The sequence below is a fragment of the Arachis hypogaea genome, chromosome 14 (genome assembly GCF_003086295.3).
Source record: "Arachis hypogaea cultivar Tifrunner chromosome 14, arahy.Tifrunner.gnm2.J5K5, whole genome shotgun sequence".
NCBI lineage: Eukaryota > Viridiplantae > Streptophyta > Magnoliopsida > Fabales > Fabaceae > Arachis > Arachis hypogaea.
Window position 1 is genome coordinate 127,968,824 of NC_092049.1, and position 21,444 is coordinate 127,990,267.

General features: G+C 29.7%; 5 protein-coding genes across 7 annotated transcripts; 1 reads left to right on the plus strand and 4 right to left on the minus strand.

Annotated features, from left to right (window-relative positions):
- The first annotated feature begins 4,630 nt into the window (after positions 1 to 4,630).
- On the plus strand, positions 4,631 to 6,066 carry LOC112744095 (uncharacterized). The gene is made up of 4 exons (XM_025793589.2): positions 4,631 to 5,371; positions 5,461 to 5,519; positions 5,590 to 5,707; positions 5,782 to 6,066. The coding sequence occupies exons 1-4, from the start codon at positions 5,124 to 5,126 to the stop codon at positions 5,858 to 5,860; spliced, it is 504 nt and encodes a 167-aa protein (XP_025649374.1). The 5' UTR covers positions 4,631 to 5,123; the 3' UTR covers positions 5,861 to 6,066.
- A 5-nt stretch (positions 6,067 to 6,071) lies between these two features.
- LOC112744091 (uncharacterized protein At4g14100) lies at positions 6,072 to 7,061 on the minus strand. Its single transcript, XM_025793584.2, has 2 exons — positions 6,581 to 7,061; positions 6,072 to 6,493 (listed from the first exon to the last, which is right to left on the minus strand). The coding sequence occupies exons 1-2, from the start codon at positions 7,059 to 7,061 to the stop codon at positions 6,321 to 6,323; spliced, it is 654 nt and encodes a 217-aa protein (XP_025649369.1). The 3' UTR covers positions 6,072 to 6,320.
- Positions 7,062 to 7,129: 68 nt separating this feature from the next.
- Positions 7,130 to 9,352, minus strand: LOC112744092 (succinate dehydrogenase assembly factor 2, mitochondrial). Of its 3 annotated transcripts, none has more exons than XM_025793587.3 (5): positions 9,071 to 9,352; positions 8,369 to 8,621; positions 8,168 to 8,294; positions 7,652 to 7,720; positions 7,130 to 7,544 (listed from the first exon to the last, which is right to left on the minus strand). In XM_025793587.3, exons 2-5 carry the CDS (start codon positions 8,545 to 8,547, stop codon positions 7,398 to 7,400), a joined length of 522 nt encoding a protein of 173 aa, XP_025649372.1. In that variant the 5' UTR covers positions 8,548 to 8,621; positions 9,071 to 9,352; the 3' UTR covers positions 7,130 to 7,397. The 3 variants fall into 3 exon arrangements, with proteins under 3 accessions (XP_025649372.1, XP_025649371.1, XP_025649373.1); XM_025793586.3 differs by having other exon boundaries at positions 8,369 to 8,632; XM_025793588.3 differs by having other exon boundaries at positions 8,369 to 8,624; positions 9,071 to 9,209.
- Positions 9,353 to 13,554: 4,202 nt separating this feature from the next.
- On the minus strand, positions 13,555 to 16,368 carry LOC112743165 (S-protein homolog 3). The gene is made up of 2 exons (XM_025792379.1): positions 16,008 to 16,368; positions 13,555 to 13,613 (listed from the first exon to the last, which is right to left on the minus strand). Exons 1-2 carry the CDS (start codon positions 16,366 to 16,368, stop codon positions 13,555 to 13,557), a joined length of 420 nt encoding a protein of 139 aa, XP_025648164.1.
- Positions 16,369 to 20,750: 4,382 nt separating this feature from the next.
- LOC112743166 (S-protein homolog 3-like) lies at positions 20,751 to 21,185 on the minus strand. Its single transcript, XM_025792380.1, has one exon. It carries the CDS (start codon positions 21,183 to 21,185, stop codon positions 20,751 to 20,753), a length of 435 nt encoding a protein of 144 aa, XP_025648165.1.
- Positions 21,186 to 21,444: the final 259 nt, after the last annotated feature.

Sequence of the window (21,444 nt, forward strand, 5' to 3'; positions counted from 1 at the left end):
TTTGTCACCAAAATGAGATAGTTGTGCTCTTTTGAGTTTAGGTTGAAAAAAAAAAAGTTAAATTTTTAACATAATTAATATATACGTCCAAATATCTAGTATTATTATTATATAAGTTAAATTTATTTCATTACCTTTCATTCTTTTCATTCAATATTTATCTTCTCTTTTTATCATCTTTCTAAATTTTGTTTGCGTTAACTGTATTTTCCTAACCAATAGAATAAATTTTGAGTGGACTGATTTAATATCACGTTTGATTATTAATATTAAAATAAAAATACGTAACATCAATATAATTATCACGATCGTTAATATAGTAATACTTAATTTATTATTTATTTGTCTCATTGATACAATTAATTGATCATCCTTTTATACACTCTATAACGGTTAGAATCCTTCTTCCTATTTATTATATATATGTATCACAATATATTTCAATAGTATTTTGTATATTACTTTAACATTAAATAAAGTTACATTCTAACTAAAATATACCTTTATCTTTTATTGATTTTAAAAATTTTATTTTTATAATAAACATATATTATGTCAATATAAATAAAAAAATATCAGAAAAGAATGAGAATAAAAATAAAAAAAGATAACGATAATAATATAATAAAAGAGTACGAAATAATATATATGAGATAGTAGAAATAACAATAACTACGAGAATAAACTGCTTCTAAGATAATAGAAATAATGATGATTGTATGGGTTATTTTGGGCTGCTCTTATGATGGTAAAAATAATGATAACTGCTTCAGTTGTTTTGGATTATAGTGATAGAAATAAAATGAAAAAAAAATTGGATTACCAAACTCTTATATTTCTTTTAATTTATCAGGTAACTAATGAAATAAAATATTATTATTTACAGTATAAATTAAATTAAAAAATATTTCATCCGTATCATTATAGTAGGAGGAAATAGTTATTATGACAAAAATTAAAATTGTCAATCATACAATAGCACTATTTCAATTTAATCATGTGAAAAAAAATTCGAATATAAATTTATTAGGTATTAAATAAAATAAAATAAAATATTATTTACACTATAAATTAAATAAAAAAATACCACTACTTTTAGAATTAAAAAAATTATATTTTTAAAAATAAATAAATAAATATTTTATAAAACAGCTACTATTGCACGTGAGAGTAATTGCACATAGTTTACAAAGCAGGACTCACTTCAAAATTTCAGTGTCTAAATTTAAGTTTTAATATTATCTTTTATGATAGAACTTCTACCGTATATATCCGTCAGTTACGTGAAACCACATCCACAGTAAACGACAACTCATATTCTCTATCTCATTTTCATCTATATTTCCGTAACAGTTGTAGAAAAATTATGTGTAACATTTTTTTCAATTCTTTACTCTATTAATTTATTTTTTAATTTGTTTTATTTTTTACTTCTATTTCAAATTCAAGATGCACTTTTTTGTATGAAACAATTATTATTAGAATAAAAAATAGTTATTATGACAGAAATTAAAAAAAAAATAATAAATAAAAGTTAGTAGAAAAAATAGTTATTATGATAGAAATTAAAGTTGTCAATCATACAACGAGACTATTTTAGTTCAACCATGTCGAAAAGAATAAAAGAAAATTCTAATCTAAATTTATTAGATATTAAATAAAATAAAATTATATAAAACGTTATTATTTATTGTATAAATTAAATAAAAAATGACCAATATTTTTAAATAAATATTTTATATAACAACTGCCATATAAAACTCATTGAATAGTAAAAAAGAGTTGAATATCAAACTCCTATATCTTTTTGTATATTGTTATTTTGTTGTAGTATAAATAATAGTTTTGAAATTATCAAAATATTTTAATATAAATTATTTAATATTATCAGAACTAAAAAAATTAAGAAATAAAATTAATATTTCTCCTAAGAATGATGATTTTTAAAATTATAAATACACAATAAAAAAGTAAAGTACATTAAAATGTTACCATAATAAAAAATAATTTAAAAGATAAAATTAACAAACTAATGAAATATATATACACAACTAACCAATGTTATCATCATTTAGTATATTATTTAGATTAATTCTAATACATGAATATCTAAAAAACAGATTATTAACATATAAATAATATTTTTTGAATTATCTAAATCTTTTAATATAAATAATTTAATATTGTCTGGACAAAAAAATTAAAAAATAAGATTAATATTTCTTCTAAGAATAATTTTCATCAAAATTATAAATACATAATAAATCTAGAGTACATTAAAACAATACCATAATAAAAAAATTTAAATATTAAATTAATAGTATAAATTTTTTAAGTGAACAATTATCAATCATAATACACTATATTATAAATATATGTAACATATTATATTAGAAATAATTAAAAGTTTACTAATTATAAATTAAAACTTTTAAAGAATGATAATTTATACCCGCTGTTATTTTGAGTATCTGAATCTTTAAAAAGTAAATATATTATTGACACGAGATAAATGTATTTTTAAATTCTATCAAAAATAAAATAATTTCTTATATAAATCATAGCTACTAAAAGTAAAAAAAAGGTATAATAGTAATAATCAAAACATAGATCTAAACGAAAAAATTATTATTTATAATTTATAATAATTAATTTAGATAGAGTAGATCAAGTAAAATATTAAAGGTCAATCATTCTGGACATGTGTCTATTTTTTAAGGTTGCAAAAATCGAACCGATTAATGAACCAGTAGAATGACCGGTTCAATAATTCAGTAGTCTGATCATGGTTTAACTGGAATTTAACCGGTTTAATTAAATATAAAATAAAATTATTAAATTCTGGCCAGCATGTAACCAGCAAAAAAAAGTGAACTATTGGATGAAATCTCACACCAATCTCACACTATTAAAACCATCATTGATGGCTATTTGATGGCTACAAATCACAAAAGTTGTTGCTCCCTAACATTCCTCAAATAAAATTATAAAAAATTAATATATAATTTTCAATATTTAAATTTAATAAATTTTAAACCAAATAAACACAGAAATCACACAGTATAAATTACATTTAACAAAATAAATCTCCAGCCATAAAAAATATCAATAAAAATACTCCGGAAGTCATAAAACAAAAGAGGCAGCAACCAGATTTTCTTCATCAGTTAATCAGCAGAGTTAAATAGTTAATTCAATTGAATTCTTTTTTACAATTACAACAATCAGGATTTAATCTATCCAACCATCAGAATCTAGAATATAGAAAACAGCAAATCATAATCATTATAATTAACAAAATAAGTGATTTAATGAATAGAAAAATAACTATTTGTATTCATAAACTTTGTAAATATTGACAAAAACACTCATAAAAAAAAAAACTAAAGTTATACTTACAAAAAATGGATTTTGTTAACAAAAAGACCAAATCCTAAACTTTTGTTGATGTTTCAATAAAATATCCAATAATTACCACTCTTTTTTCTTCAACTTCAATTCTATCACTATATTTTCTCCAAATCTCAAATTTTCACATCTCAATTGCCACCATCTTAATCACATTTTTTCTTCACTACTACTTCGCCCTTTAACTTAATACTCTGACTTTGGTATGTCACCTTTTCTAAATTTTCGGCTTCTTGAACTCGAGTTCCTGCAAGCTAACACACCAAATCTTTCTGCTCCAATTCTACTTAGAATTCCGAATCTCATGCGGTCATGCCCCTCCCCAGCCGAAACTCCATTCCCTTTCCACCACACTATGCAATCTATCTCCATCACCCTTTATTCGCCACTCCCCACTACATCCACCTCTCTCCACCACACTATGCGATGCGTTTGTAGTTTGATTATTATCCTTATCTTCCGCAGTACAATCGATGTCGATGTCTCTTCCTTTAACGCCAACGTATTTGTGACTTGATCACTATCCTTGTCGTCCGCATAAAAGCAAAGAAAATGCATCTCGATTTGAGAGAATACCCTCTGAACCTCAGAAAACTGTTACAATTGCTACCAAGGTTTAAGATCACCCACAGGCCACAGGTCCAGGAGTCCTAGTTTCAAGAACGCATTCTTGCTTCATTGAAGGGTTAGCAAGCAACTTTGTTTCCTAAGTATAACTTCTGGTGGGATGGATGTGAGTCTCAGTGGAAATGTCAAATAGTGGCTTGTCCTTAAAGCCATTCATTCTTCACAAGATGAAAATAATGAATGCAAATACTCCTCATTTGAACTTGTAAAAGAAGTACATTGCGTACTATCCACCTTCAGGGTCATTTCCAACGTCATAAAAAAGTCCTCTAGAGTAAACAAAAACTTTCAACCTTCCCAGTGTAATAATGTGTAACTAGAATACCAACTAGAGTAGAACTACACAAGACAAGATTCTGTCTATGGCATGCCCTTCCAGTGAAATTCTTCTTCAACTAATCAAAGTAATTTCAATGCATACCTTATTATTGCTAAATGCAGACCATTTTACAAAAAACAAGAGTCAGCACAGCCAATCCATCAATTCTGAAGTTACTCAATATTGTTAATAGTAATAGATAATTATAGCATTGTCAATCACTGGAAAAAGACAACATCAGCTCATAAATGGATTATGCTACAGCATTAAACTTCTGCCCACCCAAAAAAGAAGTTTTGATAGGAGCAAGCTCTAGAAAAAATGGAAGAAGGTAAGTGAAACCGCACTAAACCAGAAAAATCCCCTTCGAAACCCAAAATTCAAAGCAAATTAATTTCTTTCTCTTCTCTTTGCCTTTCGTTGAAGCTGATTTGCTGCCCCATTCCCAAGAAACCCTCCCACAAACAAAAATTAACGGAAAAAAGAAGAAACAATTTTCGCTTAATTTATTTGTGTGATGGGATATGCAAAATTTCGAGATCAAGAACTTACAAGGCAAGGATAGTGTCCACTTGTCCTTATGAGAGAGCGTGTGTGTGGTGTGAAGTAAAAGTGGCACACTTTCCACGTAGGAATAGGGACACACATGTCAATTACGGATTCGCGCACACACCCTCCTTTCTTTCCACACAAAACCATTCTCTTATCTTCTTCTTCATCTTCTTCAGAGAGAGAGAGAAAGAAGAGCAAAGTAAGAAAGTAGCAAAAAATGGCACAGGCAGCCACAGCAAGTGGCCTTAACACCGCCGCAAACTGTGGCCCTTGTTCAGTAAATGGTGGTGGTGGATTACGACCAACCTTGAAATTGAAGCCGATGGCGCTGGGTCCCAAGTCATGGTTCTTCTCAGGCTCACTGAACCTCTTGCATCATCCCAACCAGAAACACCTTACATCAGCAGCACCAAGGATTTCCATGCGGGTGGCCTCCAAGCAAGCTTATATCTGCCGAGATTGCGGGTCTTATCTCATTCTCAATCATGATATGATGATATGATACACTTCTTGTTTCAACTTGGAAATTATTCATGGTGATTCATATGATGCAGGTATATATATAACGATAGAACACCCTTTGACAAGTTGCCTGATAACTACTTCTGCCCCGGTAATTCTTTTTTTCTTGTGCTTAATTTCAACAAATACTTGATTACAATAAGAAAGGGTGTACTTTGCAGTTTGTGGAGCTCCAAAGAGAAGATTTAAGCCTTATGCACCATCCGTCACAAGAGATGCAAATGATACATCGGTTAGAAAGGCAAGAAAGGCCGAGCTCCAGAGGGATGAAGCGGTTGGGTGAGTCATCCATCTTTTTCGTTTCCAAGCATATGCAAGAAAAATGGTTGGATTTCATTTTTGTTTGTTCACAGGAAGGCACTTCCTATTGCAATTTTGGTGGGAATTGCAGCGCTTGTTGGATTGTATTTCTACCTCAACACCCAGTACTAGGTTGCACTCCCCGTTACCTCTGAAATGTGGAGTTTAAGTGGTACTCTTGTCTTCTTTTCTTTCTTTCTTTTTGTACCCTGTGTTTCATTCATAGAGGAGAACATTATTGGTCATGTTTATAAACCCTGCCTAATCAAGGTGGAAGAGTTGATTTCACTCTCTCAATTCACGTTTTTAAAAAGAATAATCTATATTTACATTTTCAACATGGTTGAGTTTTCTAAGATTCGATGCCAAGAATTTCTTATTTATACAGTAACATTCTTCAAATGACATGCAATGAAGCTATGGTATCAGCTTCAATAACAGATACACGAAGTTCATAAAGGACTCTTAACGGTTCATTATCATTCTAAACAAGTAAACAACATTGATAAAAATAGCTTCAACTCAACGAAGCAAATAGCAACATGTTTTTATTTTGGAATACAGCATACATTTAATGGAAATTTAACAACCACTAAGCAGCAGTATGGGGTATCCCTCTGATCAATGTCCCATGAGAAACATCAATAGATGATTCTAAGAGTGAGCTGCTGGTATCTGTCTCACTAAAACAATACACAGGTGCCTGCCAATTCGTATCCTCGAGCACCGCACCAACCTCAAATGTCATCACATGAGCAACCATTCCTGGAATCAACCAAATGAAACAGCATTCATTACAAATAACATATAATGATATTATAATTGAAGAAGTATACCGAAGAAGTAACCAACCAGAGGAGAAGACCCACATAACAGGTCTTTGAGTAAGTACATCCTCGTAGTAGGTGATGAAATCAGCCTTCTCCCAGACATTGCAGAGGAAATTGTCAACATTCTTATGACCAAGAAAGGTAGCACCGTCGAGCCAGTTGGGGCGTAGAATGCCAACATCGAAATGTACCACCTTGCAGGTGGTGTTGAATGGGTGGAGGGTGTAGTAGAAGGAGGTGCCGTTGTCCCATTCGAGGTCGTAGGTGAGGACACCCAACTGGTGCTGGATGATGTTGAAGTTGCGGCCGTTGGGCCAGTCGTACCATAAGTCTACCTTCTGCAGGGAACTGCTTCTGTTGATGAAGAGCACCGAGTGGAATTGATCAGGCCATGTTGCTGGACATGGAACTGGCTCCTCTGCCATTAACGGCGACAGCTGAAGAAACAGAGGAAGAAGTAGCAGAAACACACAAACGGGGTCTAATGCAGTTGCAGAGGCCATTCACGTGGTTTGTGTGAGTGTCAGAACAAGACGTCAAGAAATTTGAGATATATAAGACACGTGCAAAATTCGGGTCCACAAGAAGTCTAGTATTTCTTCCCGATCTTCTATCGGAACACGAATCTTTTTGGGAACTAAAATAATGATTTAGTCCAAAAAGTCCAAATCTTCTAGTTCTAGTTTTATTTTTTCTCCCTTTGTGCTGATATGCACTTGCTAATACAAACCTTTGAGTTGCAGTTAGTCAGTTACCCATCACTTATTTTATAATAACAAAAATGGTAAAAAATGCATTTTTTTTCATTGTTACAAATGACAAGATCTTGAGTTCTCAAGCTACTGATTGCCAACAATGGGACCGTCCCGACCTTTCTTGATATCATCCCAACCCCTTACCCATGGTTGGCCAGGTGTTGCTCTTGTTTCTGGGGCAGAATGGCTCTCAAGGTTCTTCATAACTCTTTCATGCACTGCAGCAAAAACCTAAGCAATAGATAACTCAAATGTGAATTTTACCCACAGGAAAAGCAAAAATCAAATCAAATAAGTAACTTGGAACTCCATCAATTAAATAATGAAATGAAACTCACTGGATTACTGCTAACTGATTCTGGGGGTTTCTCCTGTCCAGATAGCCACTTCCATAGGTCTGGATTCTCCTATAGAACAGAAGAAGGATTTTGAAGTGTCATTACTCGAGCAAAGAAATTTATCAACCAAGCTAGCCTAACAGCTCTCCATTTATTTATTTTCCATCAAAATTCCTGACCCTATCAAAACACACACTTATATACAATTTTAATGGATAGGTGTGCCAACTTCAAAATTCCTGACCTTATCACCCAAATTTCCCCCCAAAATAATTACAATCAAGTTGGTGTAAACCAAAGAGTTCCATTCCATAAGACCATAACGATGGAGTTTAGGTGTACCAATGAAATTAGAAGATAACAAACTTGTGCAATTGTACAATGGATCAAAGTGGAATTGAGATGATCCTAGGTAATCTTTACAACCAATCAATACTAGAGTGAAGGAAACTATTAATGGCGGTGGATGTAAAAGCAAGCAGAAAGGATAACGAAAGAGAGGGGGGGGGGGATTACCGAGTCGAGCATGTGAACGAGAGCTCGAACACGGCTTTCATCCAAGGAGTGAATATTGTCCTCCACCCATTTACCGAGAACCAAGTCGAGTTCCAAGAGCCCTCGTTGTTTGCTTCTATAAATTAGCCTATTCGGAAAGAAAGAACAAAATCAACAGAGGAACAGCTAAAAGAGAAGAATAGAAAGAGGGGGGAGGGGAACCTGTTAAACAAGCGCCTTTTGCTTTCTTCATCAGATAAATCGATATGAAGGGAGAAAGGATCGGCAGGGAGGGAGCTGAAAGGGGAAGAAAGAGAATAGCGAGGAAGAGGAGATGCGGTGGGATTAGATGAAGTGAGGAATCTCCGGAGGTTGATTAAGCCTCGTCTCAGAGAACCCATTTGATTCGGAGAATTGGAACTAATGAATTGTGTTTTAGTTGTATTTGTAACGGTTTGCACTTTGCCTTCCTCTTCTGCTACAGTACTACCCATAGTTATCAGCAACACAAGATTTAGCTAAGTGATTATTTAAGCAAGACAGCAACAAATTCAAGGTTCAGTAATGATAATCAGCAACAAATTCAACTCAGTCATCTTTTCCAGCAACAAAAAAATTAGCTCAGTGATATGTTCAGCAACAAATTCAGCTGATTGATAATTTTCAACAACAAATTCAACCATGATAATGTCCAGCAACAAATACTTTACCTACAAATATGATTTACAGCAACAAAAAATTTAGCTAAATCATTATTTCAGCAAGACAGCAACAAATTCAACTATCAGTGCTGATAATCAGCAACAAGTGATTATTTTCAGAAAAAAAATGAGCTCGGTGATATTTTCAGCAACAAATTCAAGGTGTAGTGATGATTTAGGGCAATGAAATTGAAAAAGAAGAACAGGGCCGAAGGAAGCTCACCTGCTCAGGGAGCAACTGACGTCCGAAGCAATAAGACGACAACGACCACCACCCGAGGTTGAGTGCGAGAGAGTGAGTGCGTGAGCGAGACGGAGACGAGAGAGGTTGAGTGTGGCAGCAGCCGTGAGAGAGCTTGAGCTTGAGTCAGAGTGTGACGAGAAAGAGACTCCAGAGAAGAGCACGTTGAGCGGTTGAGGGATTGAGGGCTGCGTGATCACTGATCAGATTAGGGCATTAGGGGCTGTGCAGGGGTGGGGATTTTTTCCTTCAAAGTTCAAACACGCCGTTTTCGAGTTTTTTTTTTTTTTAACGTGACCCGGTTCGGGTTATATAACCCGGTTTGAGTAATCGGTTTTTATCTTTTAATGAGATAAACACTAAACACTTTAGGTAGCATTTGAAATAGAAACAAACTGAGGCTAAGAGATAAAGATTAAAAAATAGATATTAAAAAATAGAGACTGAAATAAATTTTAATATTATATTTAGTGTAAAATGAGAAACAGAAATTGAAATAAAAATGAAGCTCTAATTTAATTTGCACAAAAAATAAAGATAAAATTAATTAATTGAAATAGGAATATTTTAGATATAAAATATTATTAAATTTTCAGCTTTCGTTCCAAGACTAACAAACATGATACTGAATCTCAATCTCTCAGTTTTCATCCAAGTAACTCAAAACAAATACTACCCAAATCAATACTCCAAAGATTATGACGTTGACAAAATGGTACTTGACATTTGTTATTAACAAAATGATTTGCGAAAAATTTTAAATTTTAACAAAAATATCCAAAAGTGCATGATGTCACATTCAACGAAAAATACTAATCCGACAATCAAAAAAATTTAATGATGGTGACAAAGAATTCCGACAACGTTTTCGGGCGAAGAGGGGAGCTTGATTCGCTAATCTCTTCCTTCACCTTCTCGCCCCCAACCCGAAACCTTAATCTCTTCCCTCACTTTCTTTCGTGGTCAACCTTCTTCTTCCTCATGTGAACTATCACAAATGCCATCTCTTTCTCTTCCTCAAACCCTAAAAACAACAAATGAATCATTTTGAGGAGTAGTTTGTACACGTCGTGATAAACCAGATCCAAAGCAGAAACAACATCAAAACAGTGTCCTATCGCTACATTATCAATACCACACCTCAGCGCTTTCATAGTTATGGCGTCGTTAGTGGACATTATAATTTCTTTGGTGGTGTCAATGTTGAATCGGATATTCAGAACTATGTAAGAAAGGTCTGTGAGGGTCACATTGCTATCAAGCATGGCAGCGGTGACAATTTTGAAGATTCATGTCCCAAAGCCTATCTCGAGGATCTTGAGTTGGCACCGGTTGTCGAAGATAGCAGCAAAGAGGGGCCTGGTGGAGGGGCTAGAGCAGTGGCTGTCGAAGAAGGACAATGGGATGAGGTTGACTAGGATTTTGAATAAGATAGGTTTGGGGGTAACAGCGGAGGTTGATCACGAAAGAAGGTCTCCGATGCGAGTAACGACAGAGGAGGTGAGGGAAGATATTAGGGTTTTGGGTTGGGCGTGAAGAGGTGAGAGAAGAGATTAGCGAATCAAGCTCTCCTCCTCGCCGGAAATGCCATCAGAGTTCTCTGCTATCATTATTAAGTTTTTTCAATTGTCAAATCAGAAATTTTTGTTGAATGTGACTTTATGTTTTTATGTTTGGTGTTTTTGTTAAATTTTAAAACATTTCAAGGATTATTTTGTCAATAACAATAATCAAATACTATTTTTATCGGCGACAAAATTTTTTGGGTATCAATTTAGTATTTACCTCATTTTTAATCCTATTCAATTCAAATTATTATGTCACCAAAAAAAAAATTCAAATTATTATAATTTGAATGGAATTAGATCAGCTAATTTAATTTTAAAAGATGCAAAATTTTAAATTAAAAAACTTTTAAATTTTAAAATTTGTATACAATATAATTTAAATTACAAAAATTTAAAATTTGATTGTTTATGTTCATCCAAATTTTAAATTTTAAAATTTTTTTATTTAAATTTTTAGTTACTTTTTAAATATAAATAAATTGATCAAACTCATATCACAATAATTAAATTTTAACTTAGTTTTAAAATTTTTTTTATCAAATTTTTTATTTTTATTATTAAATTATTCTTAACTAAAAAATTATAAAATAAAAAAAGAAAAAGAAAAACGAAAAAAGAGAAGGAAATCACGCTGGGGTGAAGAGGGGGAAGGGAAGGTGGGAAAGAGAAAGGGGAAGAAGAGGGGGGTTCTCGCTGCCGCCGTTGTTTCTTGTCGTTCAGTCCTTGCTGCTGGATCTCACCGCCAGATCTCGCGCTGCTCCTCTTCCTCGCTCGACGTCGACGCCAGCAGATCCATGAGGTTAGACGTCGCGCGCCACTCGCCGTTTTTACTCCTCTTCGTCGCTAGGTCTCCAGTTCGTTGATATTCTTCGCTAGTCGTTGCTGCTCCTCGTCCTCCTTGCGAGTTGTTGTTGTTGTTATGATTCCATTATACATTGGTGTTAGGATATTTGAGCACCCGCAGTTGGAGAATTCTAATCCAATTGCAGTGCATTGTCAGTCTAACATATACCAAAATCTAATTTGCGTTAATCAATTATATGCCAGCAACAGACAGTGGAATGAGCAAGTAATTAAAGATAGATTCCCATCCACAAGCAATTGCAAGTGCTATTCTATAGACAAAAACCAGCGATAATGAAGTTGAAATTACCTAGAAGTTAGACAACAATGACTACTATTCAATTTTTCGGAGTATTGAGTTGCATTTCAATTTTATCATCCATATCGGATGAACTCCCAGAAACATGCTGCAAGAAAGAAATTTGGGAAGCAACATGGAAGATACCATGTTCAAGGAAGGTAAAAACATTCATCTAAAAATTAAAGTTCTTCATGGTGGTCTGTCGGTCAAAAGTAAGCTCAAGCAACGATTTTCATCTATCAAAAACTTTTGCCCTAACTGTCAGTAACTAGGAAAATTTATCATTCATTGTCTTCTTTCATGCTCCGTAGCTCAACTCTTTTGGTCGGAAATCAGTCTCAGAAACTAGATTTTACCAATTCTCCCAAATCAATTTTGGAAATGGTGGTCTTGGCTCTTGAATGAATTGAAGAAGGAAGTGGGTTGGAAGGAGAAGACTGCACTTACATCGATACTACCATGAAAGATTTAAAGAGCAAAAAATGTCAGGGTCTTCGAGAATACTACCATTTCACTTTACCAAGTAGTGACGGAAGTTAAGACCATGGCAGAGGAATTTTAAAGACATCTCACTTCTTAGTTTCTTTTTCTTTTTTTTTTTCTTTCTCTTAATGTTGTTTCTTAAGGACACTTGGGTTTATCCCCTTTTTGGCTTTTTGAAATAAATGAAGTACCACTTTTTTTTTTGAAAAAAAAATCTCAAATAAAAAAAATTAAATATAAGAATAGTCTTGACAGGTGTTACTTTTGAATTTCAGGTAAAAAACTAGTCACCCATAACCACCATATTTGTAGCCATCATGGATCGTGGCCATAATATAATTGTTATATTTCAATAAGAAATCAGCGCAAGAACATCATCTATCAAGTTCTCATATTGAACCTACATGTATAACATATGCTAATATTATATAAAGATCAATAATAATAATAATAATCAAAGTGGACCTGGTTTTGCATTGCAATCATAACAACCAGACTTCTTATCTTTAGGTATATATAAACATGGTCCCTTTTTCTTAATTTGCCAAGCGCAAAAACTTCGACACAATGTCTTGCATTGTCCCTTGTATCGCTATATATTTCAAACCAATAGCAACCACCTTTCCATGAAAAGCAGCAATAGAAAAGTGTGCTGCCCCAAACATTAGGTCGAAAATGGAACTCAAAAGTCTCATGAGGCTTCAGATAGTTCTCCCCAATATCATTGTCTATCTTTTGATTTGCAATGAACTTTTAGCTCATCTTTGCTTTCCAAAGCATTTTCTATCTTCAAAATGTGTAGTTGGAATTATTGAATAAGTGTTGCCTAATAATGGCAACATAATTATAGTAACCACCCAAAGCATTAAATGAGTTCTAGCAAAAATGAGAGCTATGCATTACTATTATTTTTACCGTCTATATGACTATATGAAATTAAACATACATTCCATTGTTACACTAACATAATATAAAAGTATATATAGATTTTAGTTTATGGTTGAACTCAACGTGTCAAAAGCATGCATAAAGTTTTTCTCATTATTCGGTAACATACAAAATTGTATGATATATAACCTAGCAATCATTAAACTCTTTTAAGTCAGAATATTTGAAATTGTTCTGAATGACGATTCAATTATCAAATCCTCAATTGAAAATATATTTTGATTCCTCAGATAATATTATCAATGAAATTTTCATGAAGAAAATTAATTATCTTTCAGTTAGTAAAAAAGTAAATACTTAGAATATTTATGACATATATTTGGTCATGCAAAAGTTCCAGCATATCTTTTGAGGATTTGGTGATGTGATTCCTCAATATGACCTGAAAAACATAAATATCAATCATAAAGGTAAAATATAATATTTTAACTATTCTATCTGTAATATAATTGTCGTTGTTGTCTCAAACTAATAACTTTTTATAAGTTACACACAGTAAATATAAAATAAAACTATAACACATAAAAATTTTACAAAAACTTTTCTTAAAGTTAATATTATTCATTCTATTAATAAATTTCTTCTTCTAAATTTAAGTTAATATTATCCACTCTACTAATAATGGCAACATAATTATAGTAACCACCCATAACATCAAATAAGTTCTAGCAAAAATGAGAGACATGCATTACTATTATTTTTACTGTATGAAATTAAACATACATTATTGTTTACACTAACATAATATAAAAGTATATATAGAGTTAAGGTTATGGTTGAACTCAAATTTAAGTCTCAAAAGCATGCATAAAGTTTTTCTCATTATTCGGTAACATACAAAACGCGTTTGCGCAAATAACACTTATTTTATAAGGTTTCTTTAAAATAGCATATTACTTTATACATAGTTAAATTAGAATTACACTTCTTTGGTACATTTTATCTAACTTGAAACTACATACACATTCTTAAAACAAAATAATCTCACATATTTATGTAATGTTAACCTAAAAAAATATAAAGGTTAAATTTTATTTTGGTGCATTATTTTTGTTATTTATTTATGAAAAAGTATAGGTAGACAATGAAAATATTAAATAATGTGAAAACAATAGATATATCAGATGTTTAATTCATTAGGTGTGCAAATGGTTATCCTAATATTAAAATTTAGTAGGGTAATTTGAGGTGTAGTGTATTTTTACTTTATTGGGTCAATTTTAGAGTTTATTATTTATATTGTTCACAAAAATTATTGTCTATCTAACAAAGTTTTTATTTATTTATTAAAAAATTAAATTTTTTTTACTGATAATAACTTTAATATATCTCCTAACAAGAATATAAGTTAGTTAAACCCTTTCTTAAATTATCAATCAATTGCCATACTTTCAAGGAGAAATGTTACCTTACAAAAATTGTGTAGATAATAATTATATAAAAAAAATCTTTTTCAATAATTATGGATGAAAAATATTTTTTCTTTCTTGAGTATTTATTTGACTCTTTTATCATATATATTGTTTAGTTATATTTATAAATTTAATAGACACAAATGATATAATATTATTAATGGATATTTTCTTTAGTAATATTAACGTAGTGAAATTATTTGTCCTAAAACTTAAATTAATAAAAAAAAATTGAATAATTTTATCTTTAATATTCTCCTTCACATAAGAATTTTATTTTAAATTTGTGTGAATTTTACATAGACTTATATATATATATATATATATATATATATATATATATATATATATATATATATATATATATATGTCTTATATTGAAATTCTTTAGGTTAATAAGATTTAAATTCTAATTAAAATTTTTAAATTATTAGAATTAAAATTTAAATTAGTAAAAAATATATACAAATAATTATATATCTAATCATTATCAAAACTATATTTAAAATTATTAAATCTACCAACAAAATTAAAACTAGATTTAGTGAGCAAACCAAATTGAATCAATCACCAAAATGCTCATAATTTATTTTGCAGTAGTTTGAAACCGTTTTGCGGCAGTTGGGAACCACTACAAATTAAATCTCTAAAAAATCACCGCTAAATTCTGCTTCTTTTTTTTTTGTAGTATATAGTCATAATTTATAAGACTTTGTCTGGACTAATAACAAATATCAGATATTAACAACGACTGAATTAGTGATCAATTGACTGATAATGCGATCAGAATTTAGTGACATAATAGTGGCAAATAGTTAATTATGTATACCGCAATCTTATTAGATACCAATTTAAGGACTAATTTGTTGGGTTCTAGCTTAGTGACGTAGTTGTTAGTGAAAAAGAACCAGATACCACATAATTTTTCAAATTTCATGACCAAATATTGATATAAGAGAAATAAAAGACTAATTAACAACATATATATGATTTTCATTTGATCATTTAGAATTAGCTTTTACAAGCACAATTAAGGCTTTCCAGCATAGTACATCATATATCATCATCAATAACCTTCTCCAAATATATTATTCCAATATTATTAGATTATTATTATTATTATTATTATTATCATTATTATTATTATTATTGTTATTATAAGAACAACATCTATAATTGCTCTCTCATACATACTCTCTCGTCTATATATAAGTTATTATTGTATAATAATAATAATTAACAGGGATCGTCACTCCACTCATAGCAGATGTCATCAAGTACATCATCATCATCATCATCATCATCATCACTATCATCATCATCTTCATCATCAAAATAAAGATCAGAATGTGGTGTATACATACAGGGTCCATCTCTGTAAATTTGCCACTTGATATTCGTAAACATGTTGTCTTCATCATGTTCATATATATCAAACCGCCGGCAAATACCACCATTCCATGTAAAGCTGCAATTGAAAATCGTGTTTCCAGTGATATTAGGTCTCAAATGGTACGAGAAATTTTCACCAGGCTTTAGAGTGTGCACCCCAACATCATGATTCCCTGCTATGCAGTGAACCGTTAGATTCTCTTGGTCTTCTAGAAGATTCTGGATCGCCACAGATGTCTCCGGTGACACTGCTAAATCGCTGCCAAAACACGGAACCATAGTAGTGATAAAAAGAAGCCATAGCACTGAAATGGTTCTAGCAAGATGAGCCATTACTGCTATTTGGAAACTTTGTTTATTATTCCCTCTCAGCTTCTTTCTTTTGTTTTCACTGTGAAATTGTGAGCAATTGTAATGTGTTTATATAGGATCAAGTAACTGGAATTGAAGGTATTCAAAAGATGGTTGAACTCGAAAGTTTGAAAAATCTGCGGCGTAAATATTGTAAATAATATTGTTATATGGCACCACACAAAGAGTGCCTCATATAGATTATTATTATTAAAGTGAACACACAAATTTAATTAACTTTATGGTTTACTAAAATAGAAATTCATCCCATTGTTGTAATTTTGAAAATATTTGGTTTTTATGTTATTAAGTTGGTACTTGGTGCACTTTAGGTTTTATACCGATATTACTTTACCAGAAAAAATTATGGATTAACGTTCAAATTAGTTGTTGAAAATTAAAAATAATATGCTATCTGAATTGGTTCTTAAACAATTTTGTTAGTCTTATCAATCTCTGTAAAGTATATTTATCAGTGCAATATCCTTTAAATATGATTTTTTATTCAATCTTAAAAAAAAAAATAAAAAATAAGTAATTTCTTAATTTTTTAAATAATTGATATATGAAAGTGGATATTTAAATTAATTAAATAATAATAAATTTTTAAAAAGATTGACCAAAAATTAAATTTTAAAAGATAATTAAGTAACACTTTTCTATATTTATTAGTTAAATTAATCTTTTTATCAGATAAATTAATAACACCAAAATTTACTATGCCTTAAAATGATTGAATTAGATAATTTTAAACAACAATTTTTATAATATTATACTATTGAAGTTCAAATTTTAGTACTTTATAATAACAAAATAAAATTATTCTCTTAGAATATTATAAAAACAGTTTTATGACTGTTATATATAATAATTTTTTATTAAGCAGTAATTTTAAAATATTGATTAAATAATTATGCAAAAAATACACATAAAAATTGTTCCTACAAATACTAAACTTATAATACACACAAAAAAAGGACCATTGCTTTAAAATTTTTACTATTAAATTTTAGAGTGGGAATCATAAAAATTGTTCCATATATATAATATTTATTTTCAATCTGGGAAAAATTGTAAAAAAATATCTAAATTATATTATTATATATACTAATTTGTCCGATATAAAAATTTTTATAAATAAATCTAGAATTTCGAAACACATTTTTAAATGTAAAATCACAAATAACACATTAGATTTTAAAATAACAAGTAAAAAATTACTTACCCACATGGGAAGTGAGAACATGTACGTAATTTTATTCTTATTTGTGTCCTAATAATTTATTGAGTTTTTCGTGTAGCTATAATCACTTACCTGTTAATTCCAATTTCTAAAGTCTCAAGTTTTTTACAAGTCAGATTTAAATTAGGATATATACATGCAACGATTTTTCATTTAGGATATTTATGTAATATCTCCATAGAGATGTTTTATATGCGTAAATTATCCGAAATATTAATCATAATATATATATATATATATTCTTTTTCTGTCTATATATATGACTAGATGAAATTAAACATTGTTTAGACTAACACATATAAAAGTATATAGAGTTAAGGTTATGGTTGAACTCAAATTTAGGTCTCAAAAGCACGCATAAAGCTTTTCTCATTATACGGTAACATACAAAATGCGTTTGCATATATATATATATATATTATAGTTTCTGAAAAGTAGTTCCATCGAGGGAATACTAACATAGTGACTAGCGCAATTAACGCATATTTTAAGTTTTCTTAAAATAGCATATTACTTTCTGAAAAATGCCAAAATTCATTATTTTTTATTATTAATTAATTATTAATATTTAAAAATTTAAGATAAAATATATTATTAAATAATTAAATTAAAAAAATTATCTCAAAAAAATTAAATTATTAGCTAAGTCAATACCAAAGCTTGAAAAAATTTTTGGAGAACAAAAAATGTTAACATAAAAATTATATAATAATATTTATATTAAAATAAAATTTATAAATATAATTATTTTTAAGTTTATTACTAATATGACATACAATAAATAAATAACTATATAAATAGATATTATAAAATAAATAACTATATTGATAAAAAAAATAATTTTACTACAACTAATTTTAATATTAAAGTTGTAAAATTTTATTGATAATTAGAATAATAAATGATAATAAGAATGAGATTTTAATTTGTATAAATAAACTAATAAATTTATTAATTTGTAAAAATCTATTGTAATTTAAATTTAAAATATTATTATAAAATAAATAACTATATAGTAAAAGAAATTAATTTTACTATAATTAATTATAATATTAAAATTATAAAATATTGTTGATAATGAGAATAATAAATGATAATGAGAATGAGATTTTAATTTGTATATGAATAAGTTAATAAGGTCTTTAATTTGTGAAAGTCCATCAAATTCTATGTCCAAGATGTTAATGTTTAAAATTAAAAAGAATTGAATAAATGTAAAAAATAAGAGTAGATTCCACAAGTCTAATATAAAAGTGGGTTAAAGTATATTTTTTATTCTTAATATTTTTGAATTTTTTTTAAAAATATTCTTAACATTTAGTTTGATTCAATTTTATCCTTAACATTTTGATAAGTTTTAATTTTATCTCTACCATTAAATTTTTTACAGTCAACCGTCAGCCAAACTTTTTTTTTTTAATTCTACCCTAATTTTCATCATCACCATCTTCACTGCTCTAATCTCATCTCAAACCTCATCCCGTTCTTATCACCATCACAAAGTCACCATCTTCTCTCTCTCTATTTTGTGTCTTTGGAGCTTGTACTTATTTTTCACATTATCGACCTTATTCTTGTACTGCTGTTATGTAGGATATTTCGTTAATTATTTAACTTTGACCTTACGGTGGGACTATATTGAAGTTAAATAATTTTTTTTAGATTCAAATAGAATATTTTAAATTTTAAGGATCAAAATAAGATTATACGTAAGGGATTAATTTAATACTTTTCTTTTTTTTTATATATTTATTTTATACTACAATTCTTTTTTTTTTCTTAGTTAATAAAAGTCAAATTCTAAACGTTTAAGTTATAAAAAGTTAAAACCTCTAATTATGTACCAATATGTCATCAAACTACTTGTTCAAAAAATTAAACTGATAATGTATATAACCATATTTAAAATAATTGAATCTACCAACAAGATTAAAACTGAAATTCAACGAGCAAACTAAATTGACACTATATTCTGGCATAACGGTGATTTTTATCGAAATTATTATAAATCCATTTCTCAATGCTTTAAAGGACGATAATCACCTAAACGCTGATAATCTATTTTATAGTATTTAAAACCGTCACAAATCTCTTTAAAAGATCCCGCTAAATCCCACCTTCTTTGTAATATATATATATATATAGTCATAGTTTATTAGAGACTTTGTCTAGCTAGACTAACAACAAATGCAAAATATTAATAGTAATATCGACTGAATTAGTGATGAATAGATTATTGATAATGTGATCGCAATTTAGTGACATAACAGTGGCAAATAATTAATTTTGTACTACAATCTTAGATAACAATTTAATGTCTAATTTGTTGGGATCTAGCTAAGTGGTTGTTAGTAAAAATAATCAGCTACTAAATTATATTTTCAAATTTAATGACCAAATATTGCATAAGAAAAATATTTCGACAACCAATATTTAACAACTAATATTTAATAACTAATCTTAAGATCACTGAACAGATCCCTACATAGATTAGCAGTTAGATTTTACTTTTTTTGGGGGAGGAGGGGGTTTTGTTTTGTTTTGGGGGTTTAGTTTATGTAGAAGCAAAAGACTAATTAATAAAAGAACTAAAGAGAAACCAGATTAGGAGCACCACAGATCAAAACATGAAACTGTGATGAGAAGACGAACACAGAATTTGAGAGCAAAAAGGTAACTTGTGAATGAATAAACAAAACTAAACTGTGAATATCATTCAGTATATTAGTGTATATTTACAATGAATTGCAGCCACTATTTATAACCATTGTCTAAAGTCTAAACTAACTCTTCACATCAAGATAGAAATACCAAGAACATCATCTTTAACTACTGTGCAATGAGTAACTAACTAACTAGTTGTTAGAATTAAAACTATTTAAGCAATTTTGCTCTTCTCCTTTAATAATTAACAACATAAAAAATATTTGATAACAGAAAAAAATTAACAAAAATCAATCAAAATTTGCCTTATTTAAATATTCTGGCTTTTTTTCTTCTTCTTAACATTACGGCAACGTATATATGATTTTCTTTTAATCATTTAGAATTAAGCTTCTTCTCATGAGTTCAAATCTTGTTCATGGCTCAATTACTATCATATTCCAAATAATAATAATAATCAACAGGAATCGTGACTCCACTGAAAGCAAATGTCATCAACTCCATGTTTATCATCATGACCATCATCTTCAATAAACCTACAAGGTCCTTCTTTGAATATTTGCCACGTGATATCCGTATAAGTTTTGTCCCTATCATATTTATATATATCAAACCGACGGCAAACACCATCTTCCCAAGCAAAGCTACAATAGAAAAGTGTGGTTCCAAAGATATTAGGTCTAAAATGGAACAAGAAATGTTCACGAGACTTTAGATATTGCACCCCAATATCATCATCTCTTGATTTGCAATGAACCGTTAGATCGTCCTGGTCTTCTAGAAGATTCTGAATTGCCACAGATATTTCCGATGACCTTGATAAAGCGTTGCCAAAAAATGGAAGCATAGTAAGAAGCCATAGGATGAAAATGCTTCTAGCAAGATGAGCCATTGCTACCGCGCTTTTTGGACTACTAATTTTTTTTTTATCCTTTTTAATATGAAATTGTGAATAATTGTTATGTTTATATATAGGATCAAGTAACTAGAATTTAAGGTATTATAGACTATAGTCTATAGAGTAAAAGAGATGGTTGAACTAAAAAATTTGAAAAAACTGCGGCGTGAATATTGTAGACAATATGGTTATATGGCACCACACAAAGAGTGCATGATGATGGGAGTATACAGCAGAAATTAAATTTAAGTTT

What these genes read in the sequence shown, in the direction of transcription:
- LOC112743165 (XM_025792379.1), bottom strand. Translation starts at nt 16,368, where the DNA reads ATGGCTCATCTTGCTAGAACCATTTCAGTGCTATGGCTTCTTTTTATC. An exon ending in AATTTACAGAGATGGACCCT is followed by an intron (nt 13,614 to 16,007) that starts GTATGTATACAC and finishes TATGTTTTTCAG; the next exon opens with GTCATATTGAGGAATCACAT.
- LOC112744091 (XM_025793584.2), bottom strand. Translation starts at nt 7,061, where the DNA reads ATGGCCTCTGCAACTGCATTAGACCCCGTTTGTGTGTTTCTGCTACTT. An exon ending in TATGTGGGTCTTCTCCTCTG is followed by an intron (nt 6,494 to 6,580) that starts GTTGGTTACTTC and finishes GGTTGATTCCAG; the next exon opens with GAATGGTTGCTCATGTGATG.
- LOC112743166 (XM_025792380.1), bottom strand. Translation starts at nt 21,185, where the DNA reads ATGGCTCATCTTGCTAGAAGCATTTTCATCCTATGGCTTCTTACTATG.
- LOC112744092 (XM_025793587.3), bottom strand. Translation starts at nt 8,547, where the DNA reads ATGGGTTCTCTGAGACGAGGCTTAATCAACCTCCGGAGATTCCTCACT. An exon ending in TCGTTCACATGCTCGACTCG is followed by an intron (nt 7,721 to 8,167) that starts GTAATCCCCCCC and finishes TCTGTTCTATAG; the next exon opens with GAGAATCCAGACCTATGGAA. An exon ending in AATCAGTTAGCAGTAATCCA is followed by an intron (nt 7,545 to 7,651) that starts GTGAGTTTCATT and finishes TCTATTGCTTAG; the next exon opens with GTTTTTGCTGCAGTGCATGA.
- LOC112744095 (XM_025793589.2), top strand. Translation starts at nt 5,124, where the DNA reads ATGGCACAGGCAGCCACAGCAAGTGGCCTTAACACCGCCGCAAACTGT. An exon ending in TATATCTGCCGAGATTGCGG is followed by an intron (nt 5,372 to 5,460) that starts GTCTTATCTCAT and finishes CATATGATGCAG; the next exon opens with GTATATATATAACGATAGAA. An exon ending in TGATAACTACTTCTGCCCCG is followed by an intron (nt 5,520 to 5,589) that starts GTAATTCTTTTT and finishes TGTACTTTGCAG; the next exon opens with TTTGTGGAGCTCCAAAGAGA.